General features: G+C 47.9%; 2 protein-coding genes across 2 annotated transcripts in view; one reads left to right on the forward strand and one right to left on the reverse strand.

Annotated features, from left to right (window-relative positions):
• The window catches only part of Men (NADP-dependent malic enzyme), a 154,537-nt gene that overhangs the window by 128,063 nt on the left and 5,674 nt on the right, over positions 1-20,800 (reverse strand). The gene's annotated exons all lie outside the window — the stretch shown is intronic.
• On the forward strand, positions 621-20,198 carry LOC149360669 (smad nuclear-interacting protein 1). Its single transcript, XM_089572450.1, has 5 exons — positions 621-747; positions 3,731-3,897; positions 4,480-4,585; positions 14,563-14,759; positions 17,486-20,198. Exons 1-5 carry the CDS (start codon positions 652-654, stop codon positions 17,829-17,831), a joined length of 912 nt encoding a protein of 303 aa, XP_089428576.1. The 5' UTR covers positions 621-651; the 3' UTR covers positions 17,832-20,198.

Here is a 20,800-nt window from a genome sequence, read left to right on the forward strand (position 1 = left end):
ACTGGTGCAAGCCAGATGCAAGCGCAATTTATAGTCGCCCCCCCCCCCCCCCCCAAAAAAAAAAAAAAACGCAGTACATAAACACCAGCGACATGAAAACCCTAGGTGATTAGATCCATCCGAGGCCGTCCGGTATACAGAGCCTGCAAGCATAAAAGCGAGGTTGGAAAACAGCCAAGAACAAAAATAACAAAAACGACAATAGACAATCAAAAGATATTTCAGTCAGCAAAAAAGATTGAAGTGAAATGCCTTTATTTAATTACTTGTTGAACAAGGAAACAAAAAGAAGCCCAGTAGGACTGAAAAGAGCCGCAGTTCAACGAAACGAAAGTGAGCGCGCGTTTTGTTTAAGATATATTATTATTCTGTAACAACGATTGGACAACGTATGAATTCGCAGCAGTTGTTAAGTGAATTCAGCAAAGAAGACGAGCCTCGCAAGACGTTAACAAAATTTAACAAAAGAGCTGGCACTGAAAAGCAGCGTTGAAAAGAGATTCAGAACAGCAGCGTCCGAAGGCAGTTTCGGTTTCGCTTCTGCACTTTCCACCAGTGCGCGGCGCTTGCATCGCTACAGCGCAACTTCCAATATGGCCGTCGTCAGAACGTTTGTGATGTCGTGATCGCCGTAGGAAGAAGTGCAGTACAATGAGTGAACCGAAGGAAAAGCGTCGAAAAGTGGACTCTAGAAGCAGGAGGAGTTCCCGATCGGTTAGCCCGGAGCACAGGTCAAAGAATATAAAGGTAAGAGACGTAGCGGTCACCCAAGAAGCCATCGTGCACGCCAGCACACCGCTGCGACTACTGAATGCTTTGGTTCGACATGCTAGAGTTGTACGCACGCATAGCGAATGTTGTACAATACGTTGTAGTTACTGCACGCGACTTCGCTCCTTCTGGGCACATGCCACTTCTCGCGTGACTGTCTGTCCTTCTTGGCGCCGCACTACTCAGCGCTGATGTTGCGCATTTCAACAAGGTCGATTTAACTCGCGATGCTACGGAGAAACGCAGTTGTCATTCAATCTCGCGTTCTAGTTTGCTTGTGACTTCCCACTGTACTTGTTTCTGCCTAACTGGAATTTCATTTGCGAGCCCTTCAGCAATGCGCGGTCGCCGATTACGCCAAAGAATGCGCCGTTTGTCTGACTCTGTCGTCCGGGCAGGCGTATTTCACTGAACACGCGGGTGAAAGCGAATGCGTTGCACTGCGAATCACATTGCGCCTGTGAGCGGGCTACAATGCGCAGTTGGATTGCCGGCTTGGTTTTGCGGTACCTTCGACAATTTTTACACATTATTGGGCTACAGTACGAACGCAGCACGGGAACCATCTGAACGCCTGTTCATTTCTGATTCCATTGTGCGGTGGAAAGAGTGTTTGTATGCTGAATCAAAGTACTGTGGCCGTTGCAATTTGTTCTTAGTTTTACATAGCGTGCAAAACACGCAATGCCCATGAAATGTTGTAGCTGTAGTGCTTATGCTCATGAAATGTTGACTGTGTACTGTTAAGCTTTTATCCACATATAATGTATGTGAGTCGGACTTGAATGTTAGTGAAGCAGTCCTGAATGGAGTATTGTAAAGATGAAATTTTGCAACCCTCACTCAATACCACTTCTAGTATCAATTTGTGTAATGGCTTAATTTAACCAATCTGCTAAATGAGATCAAATTTTCATTGACGTTTTTGAATGCTCTGTAGAATGGCCATGCACAGACCTTATAGATTGGTGTGAAATGTATGAATTTTAGCTGCTCACACTAACCTCATGGTAGTCTGGAGCTGGTGGCAAGAACATTTGTTGGGTTGGTATATGAGGTTTAACGTCCCAAAGCGACGTAGTGGACGACTCCGGATAATTTCGACCACCTAGGGGGATCTTTAATGTGCACTGAGATCGTACAGTGAACAAGCCTCGAACATTTCTCTTCCATCGAGATGCGACTGCCACTGCTGGGATCGAACCCGTCTTTTGGGTCAGCAGCCGAGTACCATAACCAATGAGCCACTGCGGCGGCCATTTATTAATGATGAAGGGTAAACACTGGCTCTGTAATACTTAGCTGAGGTGCAGATTCATCTGTTATTTCTGCATTAAATCCGGTGCTGCGTAGCTTATAAGTTTGGTGCATTTTGATCACTGCGAAGCCCTGTGAGTAGAAAGCGTGTTCTGCCCCTCAGTCTGTAAACTCTGAAAAGGGACTGAAAATAGTGTGGGTAAAGTATGCTGACCTGCCCTCTTTCACGCTCCATTCATTCCCTACTTTACCTACGGGATAATGCTTTTTAATGAACATTACAGGCATGACAAGCCTAGGTATTGCAGTAGCATCATAGTCACTGTGAACAAGAACAACGTCTAAGCAGTCTCGGAGACGTGCTGTGGTTGTCTGACTGCTGAGGCATTTGTACTGACTTTGACAATGTGAGAGACATTCTGGCTTCGCAGTAGCTTTATTTTCTTTGAGAAGCACATGGACATGCTTGGGCATTCTTGTGGGCTTTGTGTGAGAGGTGCAATGTCATTGCACTTAGTTCACAGCTATCTGTTTACTATCTCCTCCCACCTGTCGCCTTTGGAGCCAAACTTGAAATCTGAGACTGCATGCTCGCATTGCGTTTGACGTGTAGCAAATAGACATGTCACAAGAAAAGGATAGTGTGAATTGAAGAAAGACGGAATGAGGACAAGCTTAGGACATTCCTATTTTTTTGTACCATGAATACCTGCTGATTGAACTGGATTTTGTTTTCAGCTTCACTCCTAAAGAGTTTTTTGCCGTCTTGTTTCTCATGCCCGGTCTGCCTTGACAAGCTGCGCAGATTGGCGCTCATGTGGTGCCGCAAGTACGTACAGTCTTTGTCAAAAGTTTAGAGCCCAGGGGGTTCACTTACAAGTTTTATAGTGGGACTCCAGGAGCATTCATGGAAGTCCTACCTACTGCAGGAGGCAGTACCACAAATCTTCTCATGTCCGGGAATTTTGGAGCGCTAGAGATTCATTAAGAACCACACAGTGTGGCTCAAAAGAAAACCCCCTGGGCTCCAAACTTTTGACAAAGGCTGTACATGCAGGAATGCAAGTACACAGATGCTAACACACGTGAATTTTCATTCGGAAGTTTCTGACTTGCGTCTTTCGTGAGAAGGTGAAATACAGATTTCCAAAAGCACATTGTGTCATATAATTGTTTTCTGATCGCACACATGCAGTTCCCACACCCCATTTTGACCATGTAGAGTAGTATCTAGGTGCCATTAATATCATTATCACCAAGGCAAGAGGTCAGGTGGCTTGAACGAGTTCTATATTTTTGGAACTGACTTCAGTGTCTCTCGTAGCCTGAGTCGCTTTGGGACGTTAAGCTCCACAAACCAGGAACTGACTTTGCTATTGCTAGCCATTTTAGGTGCACTTCTTGGATGAATTCATCTGTGTGTCATATTTTATATTCACTTGTGGAGACCTGTTCAAACTTGTGTTCGATGCTGTTTGGTTTTAGCTATGCTTACACTTCGGACACCTATCCTCATCATGTTCGTTATCTCCAAGATGTCAGGTGGCTGTTGACCTTTTGCACTGACATGTCTACCCTTTCCTTGCTTGCACCCAGTGCCTTTGTGTATGCCTATGTGTGCTTTCCTGTAATTACTAGAGCAGTTCTCGCGTCCTTCGGTATCTCACAGCTGTACCTACCTCACCCTACTGTGATCAAACAGGTGGAGCAAAAAAGTGGTGGCCACCGGGAGGATATCGAGAGGCACCAAGACAGGCACGGACGACGCCGGAGGAGCACGAGCAGAGAGGACACCAAGCGGCGGAGGCACGACGACGACAATGGCCGCCACCGTGCTCCGCGCAGCCATGATGGCGACCGACGAAATAGGTGAGGCTGTGTTTCGCATTGCGGAGGGTGCAGTATTGTTGTAATTGCGGCTTATGCCAACCCAGTGTGAAGCAGTGGGAAGCAAAGTTAATTTTGAATGCTCGCTGAGTGACGCTTGTTTTGTCTGATGCCGTGTTTTGCTGAAATAAAATGGTAAATTGGTTTCTGAGGAAAAAGGAAATGGTGCATTATGTCCCACATATCGTGGCGGACACCTGAACCACGCCGAAAGGGAAGGGAGGAAGGTGGGAGTGAAAGAAGACAGAGAGAAAGAGGGGCCGTAGTGGAGGTCTCCGGAATAATTTCGACCACCTGGGGTTCTTTAACATGCACTGACATCGCACAGCACACGGGCGCCTCTTGTGTTTGGCCTCCATCGAAACGCGGCTGCCGCGGTCGGGTTCGAACCCAGGTACTCCGGCTCGGTAGACGAGCGCCTTAACCACTGAGCCACCGTGGTGGGTCATTCTTAGGGGGCGCCTCAGAAACTGCCGATGCAAAGCCACAGTCGGTCCTGTCAATGCATGTGCTGCATCGTGTGTTACTGGGAACTTGGAAGTGGTCACTTTTGGTGCATTGCAGAGGCAGCCCACCACACAGGGACCGGCGACGGCGGCGGCATTCTGGTGACGGCACGGGGCACCAGTGGGGCAAGAAGGAGCCCAAGGAAGAAGAGCCAGAGGAAAAGGCAGGTGTCTTGTCGCTTCTCAGCCTCTTTTCGCTTATGGGAGAGCTGCCTTGCAGAGACACCAGGCGTTTGCGGCAGCATCAGCTGGGCGTCGTCTATCTGCACTTGTTGCGCAGCTTGGTTGTAGCTTTGCAGCTCTGGATGTGGCAGCACAACTCTTGTTTCGGAAGGTCTTTGTTCCTCACAATTTGGTCTGGTTGTTAGCCAGCGCGCTTCACTGTGAGAACCGACTCTGCTTGTTGCTGTATGTGTGAGAGACTACAGTCAGATGCAACACAAGGTGGCAGACACAAATACAACTCCGAAGAGGCCCTTCCGTAATCAGTCCTATTCCGCAGAGGCACCTACCTGACCAGTACAATTTCGCACTAGGTGGTTAACCGCGGTGTCACGAGACGGTCAATGGCATTGCCTAGAGGCCGCTCTTTGAGGGGCGTTTGCTGCTGCCTCTTCTTGAGTTGTATATCTGATTAGTATGTAATGTCCCGATTGCAGTGCCATGCTGTGACAGGCAGTGTTCTCAGTTTCTTTTTTTTTTTTTATCAGTAATGTTGAACTGTGGGGGCTAGCGAAGGGAACAGCATTTTCTTGTTATGGGATAAGAACAAAGACTGTTGATAATTTCCGTGACTTTCCTGCATTTTATGTTTTCAGCACGCCACAATGACAAACTGAAATCTCTCACAGTTGCCTCTTTCCTTGTTTGACCATGTTCCGTGAGGTGTTTGCAGTGTATTGTATAAACATGTGTAAGGGTCGCACTTTTTTTTTCCAGATTCAAGGGCCAATTTTCAGGGTGCGGCCCATACATGCGATGTGGGAAAGAAAGTTCTTTTTTCTCGTAAAATCTCACCAATCGGGGAATGAGCGGTATTTATTCTGCGTTCAATAGTCACTCGCAGAGTATTTCAACTCTGAGCTGGTGCTGTGCTCTGGTGCACGCGCATCCCATAAGGAGCCGTGCAGCATGTTCGCTGTAAACACGGAGCCGTAGAGAGCAGCTCTTCTTCCAGTTCGGGAAACTCGCACGGCTTGCCTCGGAAAGCGCTCTTTTTGCAGCTTCTGTTTTTCTTTTGGTTGCACCATCATCGGACGCACTTCTCGGCCACGTTGGATTTCCTGCCCGCCGCACGCTTGCCATGTTCGAGAGCTAACTACCAGCCGTGTAGCTATTAAGGTGCCCATTGTGCTAAAACTGCAGTGCTCGGCGGCAGCACGCGAAAGCCACAACTGTGGCAACTACGGTGAACATGCTAACATGCCGCAAAAGCAACAAATGGCTGGAGCTGGCGATACTGATGCCGATGTGGATAGCAGGAGGTCGCGGCGGAGGCAGAAGTTGATGATGATGATGATGACCGCGACCTCGGGCGCCCTCCATGGACGGCACTTGGAAGCTGCTGTGTGCGTGCGTGACCTCCGCGATCAAGCGCGCCGTTGCTTGCAGCTGGAGCTGATTGCAGAAGCCACAGTGTGTGCATTTAGTAGGCTATCCCCGCCTGGGTCATGGAAAGTTTGGTGCAGCCCTTGCAGAGATTTATTTTTCTTTTAAACATTTTCTTCGGGAAAACGGGGTGCGGCCCTTACGCGCATTTATACGGTAACTAGATTACCATGTCCACCGCTACGATGGATTATGGTGGTGATGGGCGCTGTCAAGATAGGCTACAGCCGAAATATAGGTTCAATATTAGAAGAAGGGACAGTTTCCGATGTAGCTGAATTGGTAAACGTTGTACATCACATGTGGAGGTTGCGGGTTTGGACCTCGCTTGTGGGACATTGTCTTGTCTGGTTTCTGCAAAAATACTGTTTTTAAAATTGCTACCCATTTAATTTCCCCCCGTAGTCAACACTACCATAAAGAAAATAAATTAATGTTCTTCTACACTTTCTTTGGATTTAGCTGCTGCAGTGGCTCAGTGGTTATGGCACTCGGCTGCTGATCCGAAAGATGCGGGTTCGATCCCGGCCGCAGCGACCAAATTTTGATGGGGCGAAATGTTTGAGGCCCGTGTACTGTATGATGTCTGTGCACATTAACTCTTTCCTGTCCGCGGGGAAAATGGTGGTTTTCAGGTCATATCATTAATATTTTTTTTCTTTAACAAAACTTGCTTGGTACAGGAGTGTATGGTACCGAATTGTAGAGGAGGAAATTTTCTTCACATTATTATTAGTCACAGTCAACATGTTTATTGAGTAAGAGATGAAAAAAAAATTATCAGAAAGAAAATTGTAGTTACAAAGAAAAAACACACAAAAACATCAAAGTTTCGTCACGAAAATAAAACAAAAAAAATTTAAAATACAGTCGAACCCGGATATATCGAATTCGAAGGGGATCGGAAAATAGTTCGATATAGCGAAAATTCGATATACAGATATAGGCTAAAACTGCACTCCCGATCATAACAAATTGTGGCTTACCGTTTGGAACAGCCGCGAATCACATAGTATGGGCGCGCAATGTGAAAGCGCTTTATTTCGCGGAAAAAAAGATCACTAATTTTGGGCTGCTTTTTCCCCTGGGAAACGAAGTTCAAAACACTGGCCTCGATCTTCTCGAGACTGTCCAGGTGCGAGAGCACAGTGCCTTCCATTTCGCCGCAACAGCGCCGAATCAGGCTAACGCTGACGCCAGTTCAGTGGCTGCGCACGGACGCGTTTCTTCGACAACACAGTTGCCCTCGTCGTCGCTGGAGTCGGCGTCTTGAACGCCAGCTACCGCTTGAACTTCGCTGTCAGCGTTAAAGTCCTCAACAGTCACTTCGGACGGAACGGCGCCGAGAAAATTGGACAAGTCGCGAAACGCGTCGTCCAAGCACTCATCGTCATCTAAATCTTCCGGACATTAATCTCCGGCCACTTCAAGGCCTGCCTTGCCAAAACAGTTGGCTACTGGGGCCTGCTTCACGTCGCGCGTTGAAACACAGGCACACACACACAAAAAAACACGTGAGGCGCAGATGGAGCGATAAGAGCGAAGCCTATGCGAGCGGCAGTCAACGCGGCTGCGAAGGAACGACAGAGGGAAAAGAAAGAGCAGGGAGAAAGATCGGCGCTCTGGGCTAGAGCTGTGCACGGGCTCGGGCCTTGTGGAAGTCTATTCACCCGGGCCCGGGCCGGGCTCGGGCCACGGTATATTTGTCTCGGACGGGCCGGCCGGGCTTCGCGATTGCTCCTGCGTGGCTCCAGCCCCCTTGCTCAGAGTTTGAGCTATCAATGTTTTGGAGAAGCAAGGCAGCGACGTACCCAAAGCTTTCTCTTCTTGCCAAGAAAGTGTTAGCCATTCCGGCTACCAGTTCAAGCAGCGAGAGAAATTTCAGCGCTGCCGGGTTCATTATGCAGGAGCGCCGCACTTGTCTCAAGCCGTCATCAATGGACGATTTGTTGTTTTTACATAATAACTTGGAGTGATAACTCTCTACATGCGCCGTGTTTGCATATACTCAGTAATTTTCATCTAGACCATGAGAGCCGAGCATTTTAAAAGCATTGAAATAAACTGATTTTCTTTAAATTACCTCTTTCTGTTTCGTCGTCACTTCAATTTCAGTTTTGCAGGTCGGGCCGGGCCCGGGCCGGGCCTTAACTCGGGCCGGGCCTGGGCGGGCTTAGGTTTCTTCAGTGTCGTACCGGGCCGGGCCTCCGTCAGTAGTGTAGGGCTCGGGCCGGGCGCGGGCTGAAATTTGCGGCCCGTGCACAGCTCTACTCTGGGCTTCGTTTTTTTTTTTTTTTTTTTTCTGAGCTCTCTCTTTTCCCCAGACCCACGATGTGCCCACGAGCGACCGTTTTCTCTCTCTCTCTTTCCCCAAGAAGCGTGGTCGCCGCGCGTCTCCATGCGGCGCTCTCTCCTCGCTGATCTCCAATGACCTTGACGGAGCACACGCCGGCGGTACAGGAGGAGAGGAGGAGTGGGAAAGCTCGCGCCGGTGGGGCGCAAAAACGGGGAACAAAAAAAAAAAGGGCCCTGTGCCTGCTGACTGCGGAAATGTTCTCCGCTGAGGCGGCTGAGGACCGGACAGGAATGTCTTTGGGGAAAGCGCACCTTCCAGGGGCGCGGCGTTCGATATATCCAATGTCCGGCGAAAATGGAATTCGATATACAACGCAACTGTCCTATACTTTTACATAGTATTTTCAAGGGGGTAATCTGTGTGTTCGATATAGCCAATAATTCGAAATATGCGGGTTCGATATATCCGGGTTCGACTGTATACATTTTTTACAACAGGGATCGATGCAACATTGCAGCAAATGTTAGTTTGCTGCGAACCGTATTAGCTGGGCTAGGAAAGGAAACAGTAGTCCTAGTGACTATCGTGCCACCGCGCGAAACAGTTCCTTGTTGCCGTGAAGCAGAGGTTGGCCGCACATGTCTCACAGAAAACATTTGTTTTTTGTTCCACCTTTTTTTCTGCGTAGCACAATTTGCAGTTCCGGTACTTTGCATTTTCTGCGGCTTGTGCTGCAGCCCCTGAGGTGAATCACGAGGCGGAAATAGAGGGCGAACATTGGGGTCCTCAGGATGTGGCTCATCAAATCCGAGGAGTTGCTCGATCAATTCAAGTCTGAACGCGAACTGATCAAATCTTGATGTCCTCGACAATTCTGGCGCTTTGGGATGCTCCTGGCGATGCGCGTCAAAAAGTATGAAGCTGTTGACGACCGCGCCGCCGAGCGCCGTGCGACACTCCGGCGCGCAACGCCGAGGTCGACCCCTGGCTGTCTTCGAGCCGAAAACACGACTCTCTGCGCTGCCGGCGGCAAGTAATCCCGCCCGAAAGACGTTGACACCCTGCAGATAAGAGTTATGACCTTCAGAACACTCTGATCTTTTCCGATAAGCGTGCAGCAAAAGCGGAACATTTCGGGGGAGAAAGCGAAACTTACCGAGGCATGGCTGTTGACTTTCCGGGTCGGTCTGACGCAGTTTCGCTGTCGGTGCTGAGGTCTGGAGAGCCGAAGTCGTCTTCTGAATCCTCACTGCTGCTGTTCTCGTCCAAAAACAAACTCTCAGGAGCATCAATTTCTGTGGAAACGCGCGGTTTCGGCACAGCAGCAGCGCGCGACGTCGACGCCATGGTGGAAATAAGGAGTGTCGGTCAGCTGACTCCGGAGGGGCTTCAAAAATCACCGCTTGGCGGAAAAAGTCAAACCAAAAGTGAAACTGAAAGAAGAGTTCCTTTATTTCATACTGGATGGGGCTAATTGTCCAGGAACGCTTCAAAAAGCGGGAAAATACGAACTTGAAACCATCGATAGCGGGCTATCGATGGGAATAGGCGCGGACAGGAAAGAGTTAAAGAACCCCAGGTGGTCGAAATTTCCGGAGCCCTTCGCTACAGCGTCTCTCATAGCCTGAGTCTCTTTGGGACGTTAAACCCCAGTAAAACCAAACCAAAGAAAAAGTAACCTTACCATGTGTGTCCTGTTGCTACGAGCATCATCTCTTCTAGTCAGCTCATGCCTCATGAACTTCCTCTTGCAATTGGCATTAGTATTGTGCGATGCAGGATTTCAAAACAGGAGAAAAGAGTGATATGCGTAGAATGCTCCGAGAAAAATGCGCATTATTCGCAGATTTCGGGTTAGAGAAAAGAAAAAAAAAACTGTTTTCGGGCAGCCGTTGGGTAACTCCTAAAGATATGTTCAGTGCTTGTTTAATGTCCCAAAGCGACTAAGGCTATGAGAGACGCCGTAGTGGAGGGCTCCGGAAATTTCGACCACCTGGGGTTCTTCAACGATGTCAGTGCACGTTAAAGAACCCCAGGTGGTCGAAATTTCCGGAGCCCTTCACTACAGCGTCTCTCATAGCCTGAGTCTCTTTGGGACGTTAAACCCCAGTAAAACCAAACCAAAGAAAAAGTAACCTTACCATGTGTGTCCTGTTGCTACGAGCATCATCTCTTCTAGTCAGCTCATGCCTCATGAACTTCCTCTTGCAATTGGCATTAGTATTGTGCGATGCAGGATTTCAAAACAGGAGAAAAGAGTGATATGCGTAGAATGCTCCGAGAAAAATGCGCATTATTCGCAGATTTCGGGTTAGAGAAAAGAAAAAAAAAACTGTTTTCGGGCAGCCGTTGGGTAACTCCTAAAGATATGTTCAGTGCTTGTTTAATGTCCCAAAGCGACTAAGGCTATGAGAGACGCCGTAGTGGAGGGCTCCGGAAATTTCGACCACCTGGGGTTCTTCAACGATGTCAGTGCACGTTAAAGAACCCCAGGTGGTCGAAATTTCCGGAGCCCTTCACTACAGCGTCTCTCATAGCCTGAGTCTCTTTGGGACGTTAAACCCCAGTAAAACCAAACCAAAGAAAAAGTAACCTTACCATGTGTGTCCTGTTGCTACGAGCATCATCTCTTCTAGTCAGCTCATGCCTCATGAACTTCCTCTTGCAATTGGCATTAGTATTGTGCGGTGCAGGATTTCAAAACAGGAGAAAAGAGTGATATGCGTAGAATGCTCCGAGAAAAATGCGCATTATTCGCAGATTTCGGGTTAGAGAAAAGAAAAAAAAAACTGTTTTCGGGCAGCCGTTGGGTAACTCCTAAAGATATGTTCAGTGCTTGTTTAATGTCCCAAAGCGACTAAGGCTATGAGAGACGCCGTAGTGGAGGGCTCCGGAAATTTCGACCACCTGGGGTTCTTCAACGATGTCAGTGCACGTTAAAGAACCCCAGGTGGTAGAAATTTCCGGAGCCCTCCACTACGGCGTCTCTCATAGCCTTAGTCGCTTTGGGACGTTAAACCCCATCAACCAACCAATCAGCTTCAGTTCTTTATTGATCATCATCAGAATCAAGGGACCAGTTGTCGGATAGTCCTTCCTTGGCATTCTTCCTGTCGAGTGCATTGCAGGTGCAACATTTGTCCCTGGCATGAGCAATACCGCAAGTATAGCGTGATGCAGGATTTGAAACTGGGCAGAGGAAAGAGGAGTTTTATGCGCGTAGAATAGTACACATAAGAAAACGTGCGTTACAGCCTTGAAGCAAGTGCTGTAAGTATAGCATGATGCAGGATTTCATGCAGGAAGGTACAGGTATCTGGCCCCCATCGGTTCGTCATCCACTTCAGGGAAATCTCCACTTTGGGACCTCGTGCTTTGATCGCCGGGTGCCTAGTTTTCACCTTTAAATGACCTTGAGCTTCGAAAGCAAAGGGAAGGCGCATAATTGGCCCCTGGGACAGTGGACACCATAAGTAGCGCTTTGAGCTAGGGAAACGGATTGGGAGCTTGGAAAGCAAAGGAAAAGCACATAACTGGCCTCTTGGAACAGTGGACACCTCAATCATGCTTTAAGCTATGTGGCGGTGGTGACATGCATTGGCATAGACAGTGTTGTGCAAGAAAGGCAGCACTGAGGCCATAGGCCGTTGGCGTTTACGTTTTACACTCAGATGATTTTAAGGAAAAGAAGTGCGCATAACTGGCTCCCTGGGTCAGTGGACGCCTGAATCGCGCTTACAGGTACGTGGGGTAATGAGATGAAGATGTGGGCCGTATGCGTTGGCGCTGACAATAGTGAGCGAACTCTCGTGATCAGCCACTAACTGCCACCTGTCAGGGTGGCAGGGCTGCCTATCTAGTGTCCGGAGCGCACTCAACATTACAGACACCAAGCCGCTTATAGCTGCCCGATACGCCGCAGCTTTCGTTCTCTAACCAGGTTCAGCAGTAGTTGAACCGCAGCTAATGTTTTGTTGATGACCTCTTCTGCCATCCAGTGGAAGTCAGTGCAGCCTTTTTTCGATGTGATTCCTTTTGTGTCACACCACTTGTCTCACATGGATCGATGTGTCATGTGAAGGGTGGTGGTACATAGAAATGTGCAAGGGGACAGGAACAGATGCACTGTGTTTTTAATAAGGGAGTCATTAGCATCCACCCAAGTACAGCCATATGGCCACAAAGGAGCTTTCTTAAACACTTCTCAGTTGAAGATAAATTTGCCCTGGTCAGGGGATCAAACCTGGGACCACGCATTCCAGTGCATTCACTCTACCAGTTAAGCTAACCAAGATGGTTAGCAAGTAGTAGGGCAAGGCTGAATTGATCAACAACTAGAACTGGGAACGGTGTTTATGTGACGTTCAGGGGAATTCCCCAAGGTGGAGTAGGTTTGAAATACGGAAGTAATTACTGTATATTGCCGCACATAAGTTGGCTTTCTTTTTTTCTTCCTACAGAAACGACTATCTAAAATTGAGGGTTGACCTATGAACATAGATGACCTATTGCAAGGTCTAAGCTAATTTTAGCCAAGCCATGGGAAGTGTGTGCCTCGTGTTGGTGCTCATTCCCGGCAAGATGCATGGAGCTCTATGTGTTAAAAATAAGAAGTGTGACTACCTCGTGTGCAAGTCAATTCCGCCATGAAAATTCATCATCATCATCAGCCTGACTGTGCCCATCGCAGGACAAAGGGCTCTCCCCTGTCTCTCCACTTGACCCTGTTCTGTACCAGCCGCAAACTTTCTGCCGCCCCCTGCTATGATTGCCTTCTCTTGGAATTCAGTCAGTCACTCTTAACGACCATCGAACTGTGCACTGTCTGCCTGGTTTGCAGAGGTTAGTGGTCGCCCTCCGTGATGAGTGGTTGAGGGCATGAGAGCCAGCTCCCAGTAACCTTAGTAGCATGTCACGCCAAAATCTGAAACCACTGAACTGTCAGCAGTTTCTTTTTCAGAGTTGACTTATACATGGCAGTATATGGTGCCCCTTAGCAACTTCTTAAGACGCATGGTGGTCTTGGGTTTTCTTTCTGGATGAGTACATATATTGTTCAACTGTGGAGCTTCTGAGGAAGCTGTGTCACTTTCCTTTGTAGTGGTATAGATGCACCTGGGTGGATGCTAATGAGTAATTACCGTATAAACGTTTGTAAGGGCCCCACCCGTGTATGGGCCGGGCCGCACCCGAACTTTCCATGACCCAGGTGGGAATAGCCGTCAAAATGCACGTGCCGTGGCCTCCACGGTCGGCTCTGGCTGCAAGCAATGGTGCGCTTGATCGCGGAGGCTACGTGCGTGCACAGGAGCTTCCAAGTGCCGTCCATGGATATTGTTCCCGAGGTTGTAGTCATCATCGTAGTCAACTTTTTCCTCCGCCACTACCTCCCGCTATCCTCATCAGCATCAGTATCGCCAGCTGCAGCCTTTTGTTGATTTTGTGGCATGTTTGCCATAGTTGTAGTGATTGTGGCTTTCGTGTGCTGCTGCCAACTGTAGCAGTTGTAGCACGATGGGCAAGCGCCTTAATAGCTACACGGCTGGGAGTTATCTCTCGAGCACAGCAAGCACGCGGCGGGCAGGAAATTTGATGTGGCCGAGGAGTGCGTCCGATGATGGTGCAACCAAAAGGATGCATTGAGAAACACAAGCTGCAAAAAGCGTGCTTTCCGAGGCAAGCTGTACGAGTTTCCCGTACTGGAAGAGCTGCTCTGCTATGTGATGGAAGTGCGGAACAACGCCTACGCGTTGAGAGCAGATATGCTGTGTGGCTTCTTTTGGGATGAGTGCGCATCAGAGCACAGCACCAGCTCAGAGTTGAAATACTCCGCGAGTGACGATTGAACGCAGAGTAAATGCTGCTCATTGCCTGATTGGTGTCTTTCTACTAAAAATTTTTTTTTCGCACATTGCGTGTATGGGCCGCACCCCGAAAATTGGCCCTAGAATCTGGAAAAAAAAGTTTGGCCCTTACACACATTTATACGGTACTCTCTTTATTAAATTCTGCTTCATCTCGGGGGGATTCCTGTGAACACTGGTCAAGCAGTGTTGTGAGTTGTGTTGAACTTTCCCTGGCATGCTTCATATTTGGATCGGACGTTAAGAGATCGCACTACCTATCAAATCAGTAGTTTCATTTATCCTCTGCAAAAAAGTGCTTAACGTGGCCCTTTTTGAACGGCCGTGCCTGTGTGAATAGTGAGTGAAGCAATTTTTTGCCTTGTGCACGCAGGTGGCTGTGAAGCCCGACTTTGGCCTGTCGGGCAAGCTGGCTGAAGACACCAACGTGTACAATGGAGTGGTCATCAAGTACAACGAGCCGGCCGAGGCCCGCAAGCCCAAGCGCCGCTGGCGTCTCTACCCGTTCAAGGGTGACGTCAGCCTGCCCTTCATACCGCTGCACCGGCAGAGCGCCTACCTGCTTGGCAGGTGAGATGTCACAGTGCATTTCTTGGGCTCCTGTGTACTGCTCGAACTTGGCAATGCACTATGTGATGGAATATGGAATTTAGTAACTGAATGATGTGCTGAAAGGTTAGATGAAAGATTTGGGGGGGGGGAAGGAGGTTAACCAAACTAAGGCAGTGCATTTCATGTGCAACTCTTTACTGTTTGAACTCGGCAGTGCACTTTGTGATGGAATGTAGAATGTAGCATGACATGTGATTCAGTAACTGAATGATGTGCTGAAAAGTTAGACAAAAGGGGGGAGGAGGCAGGGAGGTTAACCGGGATAAGGCACTGGTTTGCTGCCTTTCACTGGGGGGGAAAGGGATGGGAGGATATAAAGAGGACTAAGAACAGAGAGCCAAGAATTGGAAATTTTTACGAAATCGATGGCATGCTGCGGCGGCAGCATGAATTAGTCCACGAAGGGTGAGCACACGAAGAACTGGGTCACTTGCTCCTTTTAGCAGAGTGGTTCAGCGGCATATCCAGATGTCATTGTTTTGCATAGAAATGTATCTTAAAGAGTGCGATACGTGGATGTTTGCGCACTTGTGAGATGGGAGAGCTGCTGAGCATCACAGCTTGAGTTTTCTGGTGCCAGCAGTGCAAAGAGCGTGAGAACAGGTTGTTTCCACACTGTGAATGAAACATTTCAGGACCATTGCACCGCAGTTCTGATCAGGCATTCAGCCTGTGTTTCTAAAATATGATCTGCCTGGACTGTGACCGCTTATACTAATACAGTGAACTCTCACTTGAGTGAACTTCAAGGGACCGAAGGAAATAGTTCACTTAACTGACAGTTCACTAAACTGAATATTCACTAGACTAACATAAGACATGGCATACAGAGTCAAAAGTTTGAAGTGCAATTCAAGGAGCATAAGACATGGCATCCATAGTGTCAAAAGTGTGAAATTTATACATATCACCTTATACAAGGTGCATAGCAGTTAAAACGCTGCCTTTCTCACTTAAAAAATTCAGTAATTTTCTTCTGCACTTGTACATTTAAAGCACAGGAAGTAACAAAACTGTCAAAAGAGTCAATGTTTAGGCTGAACGGAGCCGATGAAAACACACACCGTGGGTCGTTTGTGTGAACACGCGGAAGCGACGAGACCGGAAAGAAAAAAGCGACGTTCACGACTAGCCGATCGGAAAAGAACAGGCACACCACGTGGTTTGTGGTGTGACACATTGCCGCGTTGCTCCGGCGGTGCTGTAGACGCCAGCGATGTTATTTTGTTCATGGCCTCTGAGATCACTTGCAAGTTTTACTATTGATCTCGAAGGCCATGCCTCCTTGCCGTTTTTCTTCCGCACCGCCGCTTTGCCCCATGGGCGCTGTAGCACGAGCGACGTTACACTGCCGCAGGAGCGGCGGTTCGATGAGGGCGGGCATCGGTTGCGCCTGCAGTGGAGGGCTCAAAACTTCGTTGAACTGATCGGAAAAATAAGCCTGGGTCCTCTGAGCGAGTTCGTTAAACTGAAATATTCACTATTCCGAAATTTGTTTAAGTGAAACATTTGTGCATAGAATCTATAAGGAAACTGCCGGGGATTTTTAAAAAGTTCGTTATTCTGAAATATTTGATAAACCGGCGTTCGTACAACTGAGAGTTTACTGTACGTGGTGTTGTTTGTTATGAAACATCACCGAGCGCACAACTAATGGGTGCATTTCAGACGTGAAGAGCTTTGTGTGTGACTGCCTCTATGGAAAATACATAATAATACATAATAATACATACTCAGTGGCTTCGGCTTCTGGCTGTTGGTTGGAAGGTTGATCTTGGCCACGGTGGCCATATTTTGATGGCGTTGAAACGTAAATGGCGCCCATGTGCTGTGCGACATCGGCACATATTGAAGAAACCCGGGTGGTCTAAATTAACTGGAGCCCTCACGGCCTGTGTGTCGCTTCAGGGCATTAAACTATCATGCCATGCCATACCATACCACCACAGTAGTGCACCGCAGATTGTGTTGTGCCAGAACAATTATCGCAACAGGCCTGGAGAGCACGGTGGTGTGTGATCAGCGCATGCAGAACTCGTGCACACTTGAGGGACTGTGCAAATACACAATAAAGCTGCGCCACACACAAAACAAAATATACTGACCACATGGGAAGTATGGAAAAAGGGGCTAAAAGAATGAAACCTGAAGTTCTTGCTTCTTCGTACTTGTTAATATGTGACACAGAGAAAGACCGCAGGGGATCAGATGCCAGGAAAGCGCATCATTTGTGAATGAGGATGATCGACGAACGCAGTCCCCTGCTTCATTTATGTAGCACCGAAGTGCCCATTCCATCACTCTTCGGCAAAAGATACATTCATACGGAGTGCAAGCGAATTCCTGTTTCAGTAGGGGATATTCAAAATTCCGCAAGTGCACTTTCCCACATAACTATGTTGCCCCAAACAAGATGGCCGACTTCGCTATAAAGGAACTATGTGGGCTACAGGACAGGCGATAAAGGTGTGGACAGAATGTTAGAAGCGTATTGTGAAAGAATCAAACAAAAAACAAGTCTTTCTTGCTTTGTTTCAGCCGGAAATGCATGGTCAGCCATCTTGTTTTGGGGACAACATTGTTATGCGGGAAAGCGCACTTGCGGAATTTTGAATATCCCCTATTGTTGCCGTCTTTTGCAGTGTGTGCATTGGTGTGTCAGCCGCTCTTTTTCTCACTGACAGGTCACGCCTAATCGCCGACATCCCGATCGACCACCCGTCCTGCTCCAAGCAGCATGCGGTGCTCCAGTTCCGGCTGGTGGCGTACACGCGCGACGACGGCACGACCGGGCGCCGCGTGCGGCCCTACGTCATCGACCTCGAGTCGGCCAATGGCACCTTTGTGAACAACAAGCGCATCGAGCCACGCCGCTACGTCGAACTGCTAGAGCGGGACGTGCTCAAGTTCGGGTTCAGCACGCGCGAGTACGTTGTCCTCCATGAGGAGTCCCAGGGCGAGCACCTGGACGACGATGTTGCGGAACCCGTCGAGGGCGAGGAGGAGGCACCAATGACCACCGCTGCGTAGTGGAACGATATCTGTGCTGCAGAGGTGCACGCGAACACCTGGGATTTGTGAACAAGGTGGCGGACTGGCTGGAAGGTTGTGGTGAAAAACGGGGCAGTTTTTTTGCCGTCTGTGGTGAAAGGATGCCGCGTTCCAGAGGACATACCGAAAGCCAGCGTGTGCACATAGTGTAAATTTTCTATTTCTCGGCACGTGGTGAGTAGGCACCACGTGCCCCTGGCTGTACTGAGTGCACGTGGTGAGTAGGCACCACGTGCCCCTGGCTGTACTGAGTGCACGTGGTGAGTAGGCACCACGTGCCTGGTTGTACTGAGTGTTGCAGAAAAAACTTTGTGCAATCGTATGACGCTGTCACTGGAAATGCCACGCATATTCACGTCTTCTATCATCTCTGTGGGGGTAAATCCCTGGTATGCCGAGACTTGAGTGCATCGCTCTTTGCACACCATTGCCATGCTTGGCGTATTTCGGTTTGCTCATCAGAGGTCAGTAGGCGGGAGTATAGTCATGTGGACAGAGCTGATATCTGCACCATAATCATCTTACGCACTCGCGTGTGAAGCCATGCTGTACAGCACGAGTCCAGCCAGCATTGGGTGATGTGGCTGTACATTTTGTAAGCGGAACAGAAAGACAGTTGCTGTGGCGTGTGTCATTGGACCAGCACATAAGGCGGTATTTCCCACGCTTCCGGCACTGCATGTCGCTACTGCTGTCGATGAACATCGCATACTGCAATGCATTTCTCTGCAGGGCTTGGTGACGGTGACTGCTTTGTTGGAATTTCCGCCACGTATTACGATGCACCGTCATTAAGGGAGGAAGAGGGTCTTAGAAATAAATCTTTAATAATGAAGTCACAACTAGGAAATCATCAGGGAACATGCATTTATGCGTGCCGATTCCAAATATGTAATTTAATTTCTTGTACCACAAGTCCTTGTGCACTTGTGCAATATGTTAGGTAATGTTTGCCGAGAGTTTGAAAGAAACTCTACTGCAGGGAACTTGTTAGACTGCATGCCATTGGTTTCTCTTGACAGCAAGCTATGCAATAAGGGTAAGATTACCATCCTGCCTGTTATAGGTGGTGAGTTATAGGATTTTGAAATCATCAGTTTCTTCCCGTTTGTGAAGAGGCAAATTCAAAACCCTGTAGCTCAACTTCTATGATAGGTAGGATAATCATTTTGTCCTTATTGCATAGTTTGATGTCAAGGCAAGCCAATGGCATGAGTCCTAGCAAGTTTCCTGCAGGAATATTTATCAAAAGCTCTCAGCAAAAAGTTGCATAACATATTGTGTAAGTCCACAAGGACTTGTTTTACATAAAATTAAATTACATATTTAGAATCAGCATATACATATTTAGAATCAGCAAAAGTAGATATTTGTTGATCATTCCGTTATTGTGACTTCATTAACAAAAATTTTTTTTTCTAAGACCAGCTTCGCCCCATAAGCTGCCAGGAGTGCACACTGCCTCGTTGTCTGGGTCAGTGCTGAGATAAGTGGCACTTGACAAGGAACATGGGCGTTTTCGGAAGTGTGACCAAATTTGGCTTGCATCCATTGTCTGGTGTGAGAGCATTGGATCGTTTAAATCTGCCCTTCCCCAAACAGCACAGGTAATCGGCCCAACATTGGCCCAGTATTGGCCCAATATTGGCGGCCGGTGATTCCTGCCAGCAGAGTATGGTTAGTCACCCAGAGCTTGGCAGCAGTGAAGTGGCAAGCAAGTTGGCAGGTCGCATCTCTAGTGCACATTAAACATGATCGGGGCCGCCACTCATTCTCAAGGCGTGTGTTTGCACATGGAATGTGCTGACATCATCATGTCTTACTGTTGCCCAAACACCAGTCCATTTTTTTTTGTTAAGAAATGTAATCACTTTTTGCTTCCTGGAAATCATGCCATATGTGTTGTCCGTGCAGTGCTGGAAGACCCCTTTTCTTCTTTGTCCAGACTGAATGCATAATTCTTCGGGCACACAGTTCTCTCGGCAAAGCATTTGTTTGAGTCAGCCTGTGTGTGACAGACACTTCTTGTGAGATGTGAAAGCCAAGAGGCAAGCGTCGTCGCCGCAGATATATTGTACTTAAATGTTGCGTGTTGTGGAGGTATGAAAAATATGTTTCGTAAACTTAACTATTATTAATACATAAATGTGCGTGCTATACAAAATGTGAGTCATTACTTTTTGCATGCGCAGTGTGTGAGTGTAAAAGGAATTCACCTGCGAGGCATGTGTGTCTTTCACTACGGATAGAAAAACTTCAGTCTTCGTAAGGTTTCTTGCTTTGTTGGTTGAAAAAAAAAAGAAAAATACAAGCCAAAAGAGACATTTGAGGATTGCTACTCTCTGGTTCCACATTTATGAACATACGCTGTCCACAGTGGCTCCATGTGTTTGGTTGCTCCTAGTGATGCAAAACTATTGGGAAATTGACTATCGATATGCTATCAATAGTATTATCAATAGTACTGTCAATAGAAGAATCGATAGTATTACTATCAATAGTATTCATGATGAAGTTTAGCGCCAAAAACGAGGACAAAGAAGGAGTGAAGACACAACACTCCTTCTTTGTCCTCGTTTTTGGCGCTAAACTTCATCATGAATAAGATTCAACTCGCCCAACTTTCCACCTTACTACTATCAATAGTATTGCTATCGATAGCACTGTTATCAATAGTATTGCTACCAGTAGTTGGTTGGTTTATGGGGTTTAACGTCCCAAAGCAACTAAGGCTATGAGAGACGCCGTAGTGGAGGGCTGCGGAAATTTCGACCACCTGGGGTTCTTTAACGTGCACTGACATCGCACAGTACACGGGCCTCTAGAATTTCTCCTCCAAAGAAATTCAGCAATAGTACTGCTATCGATAGCAAGACTATCGATACTGAGACTGTCGATGGTAAGACTATTGATATTATGCATTTTTTGACCAGCGATATAGCCAAAAC

This window comes from Amblyomma mixtum, chromosome 2 (assembly GCF_055824585.1).
Source record: "Amblyomma mixtum isolate Tamu chromosome 2, ASM5582458v1, whole genome shotgun sequence".
NCBI classification, from domain to species: Eukaryota; Metazoa; Arthropoda; class Arachnida; order Ixodida; family Ixodidae; genus Amblyomma; species Amblyomma mixtum.

What these genes read in the sequence shown, in the direction of transcription:
- LOC149360669 (XM_089572450.1), top strand. Translation starts at nt 652, where the DNA reads ATGAGTGAACCGAAGGAAAAGCGTCGAAAAGTGGACTCTAGAAGCAGG. An exon ending in GATGGCGACCGACGAAATAG is followed by an intron (nt 3,898 to 4,479) that starts GTGAGGCTGTGT and finishes GGTGCATTGCAG; the next exon opens with AGGCAGCCCACCACACAGGG. An exon ending in AAGAAGAGCCAGAGGAAAAG is followed by an intron (nt 4,586 to 14,562) that starts GCAGGTGTCTTG and finishes TTGTGCACGCAG; the next exon opens with GTGGCTGTGAAGCCCGACTT.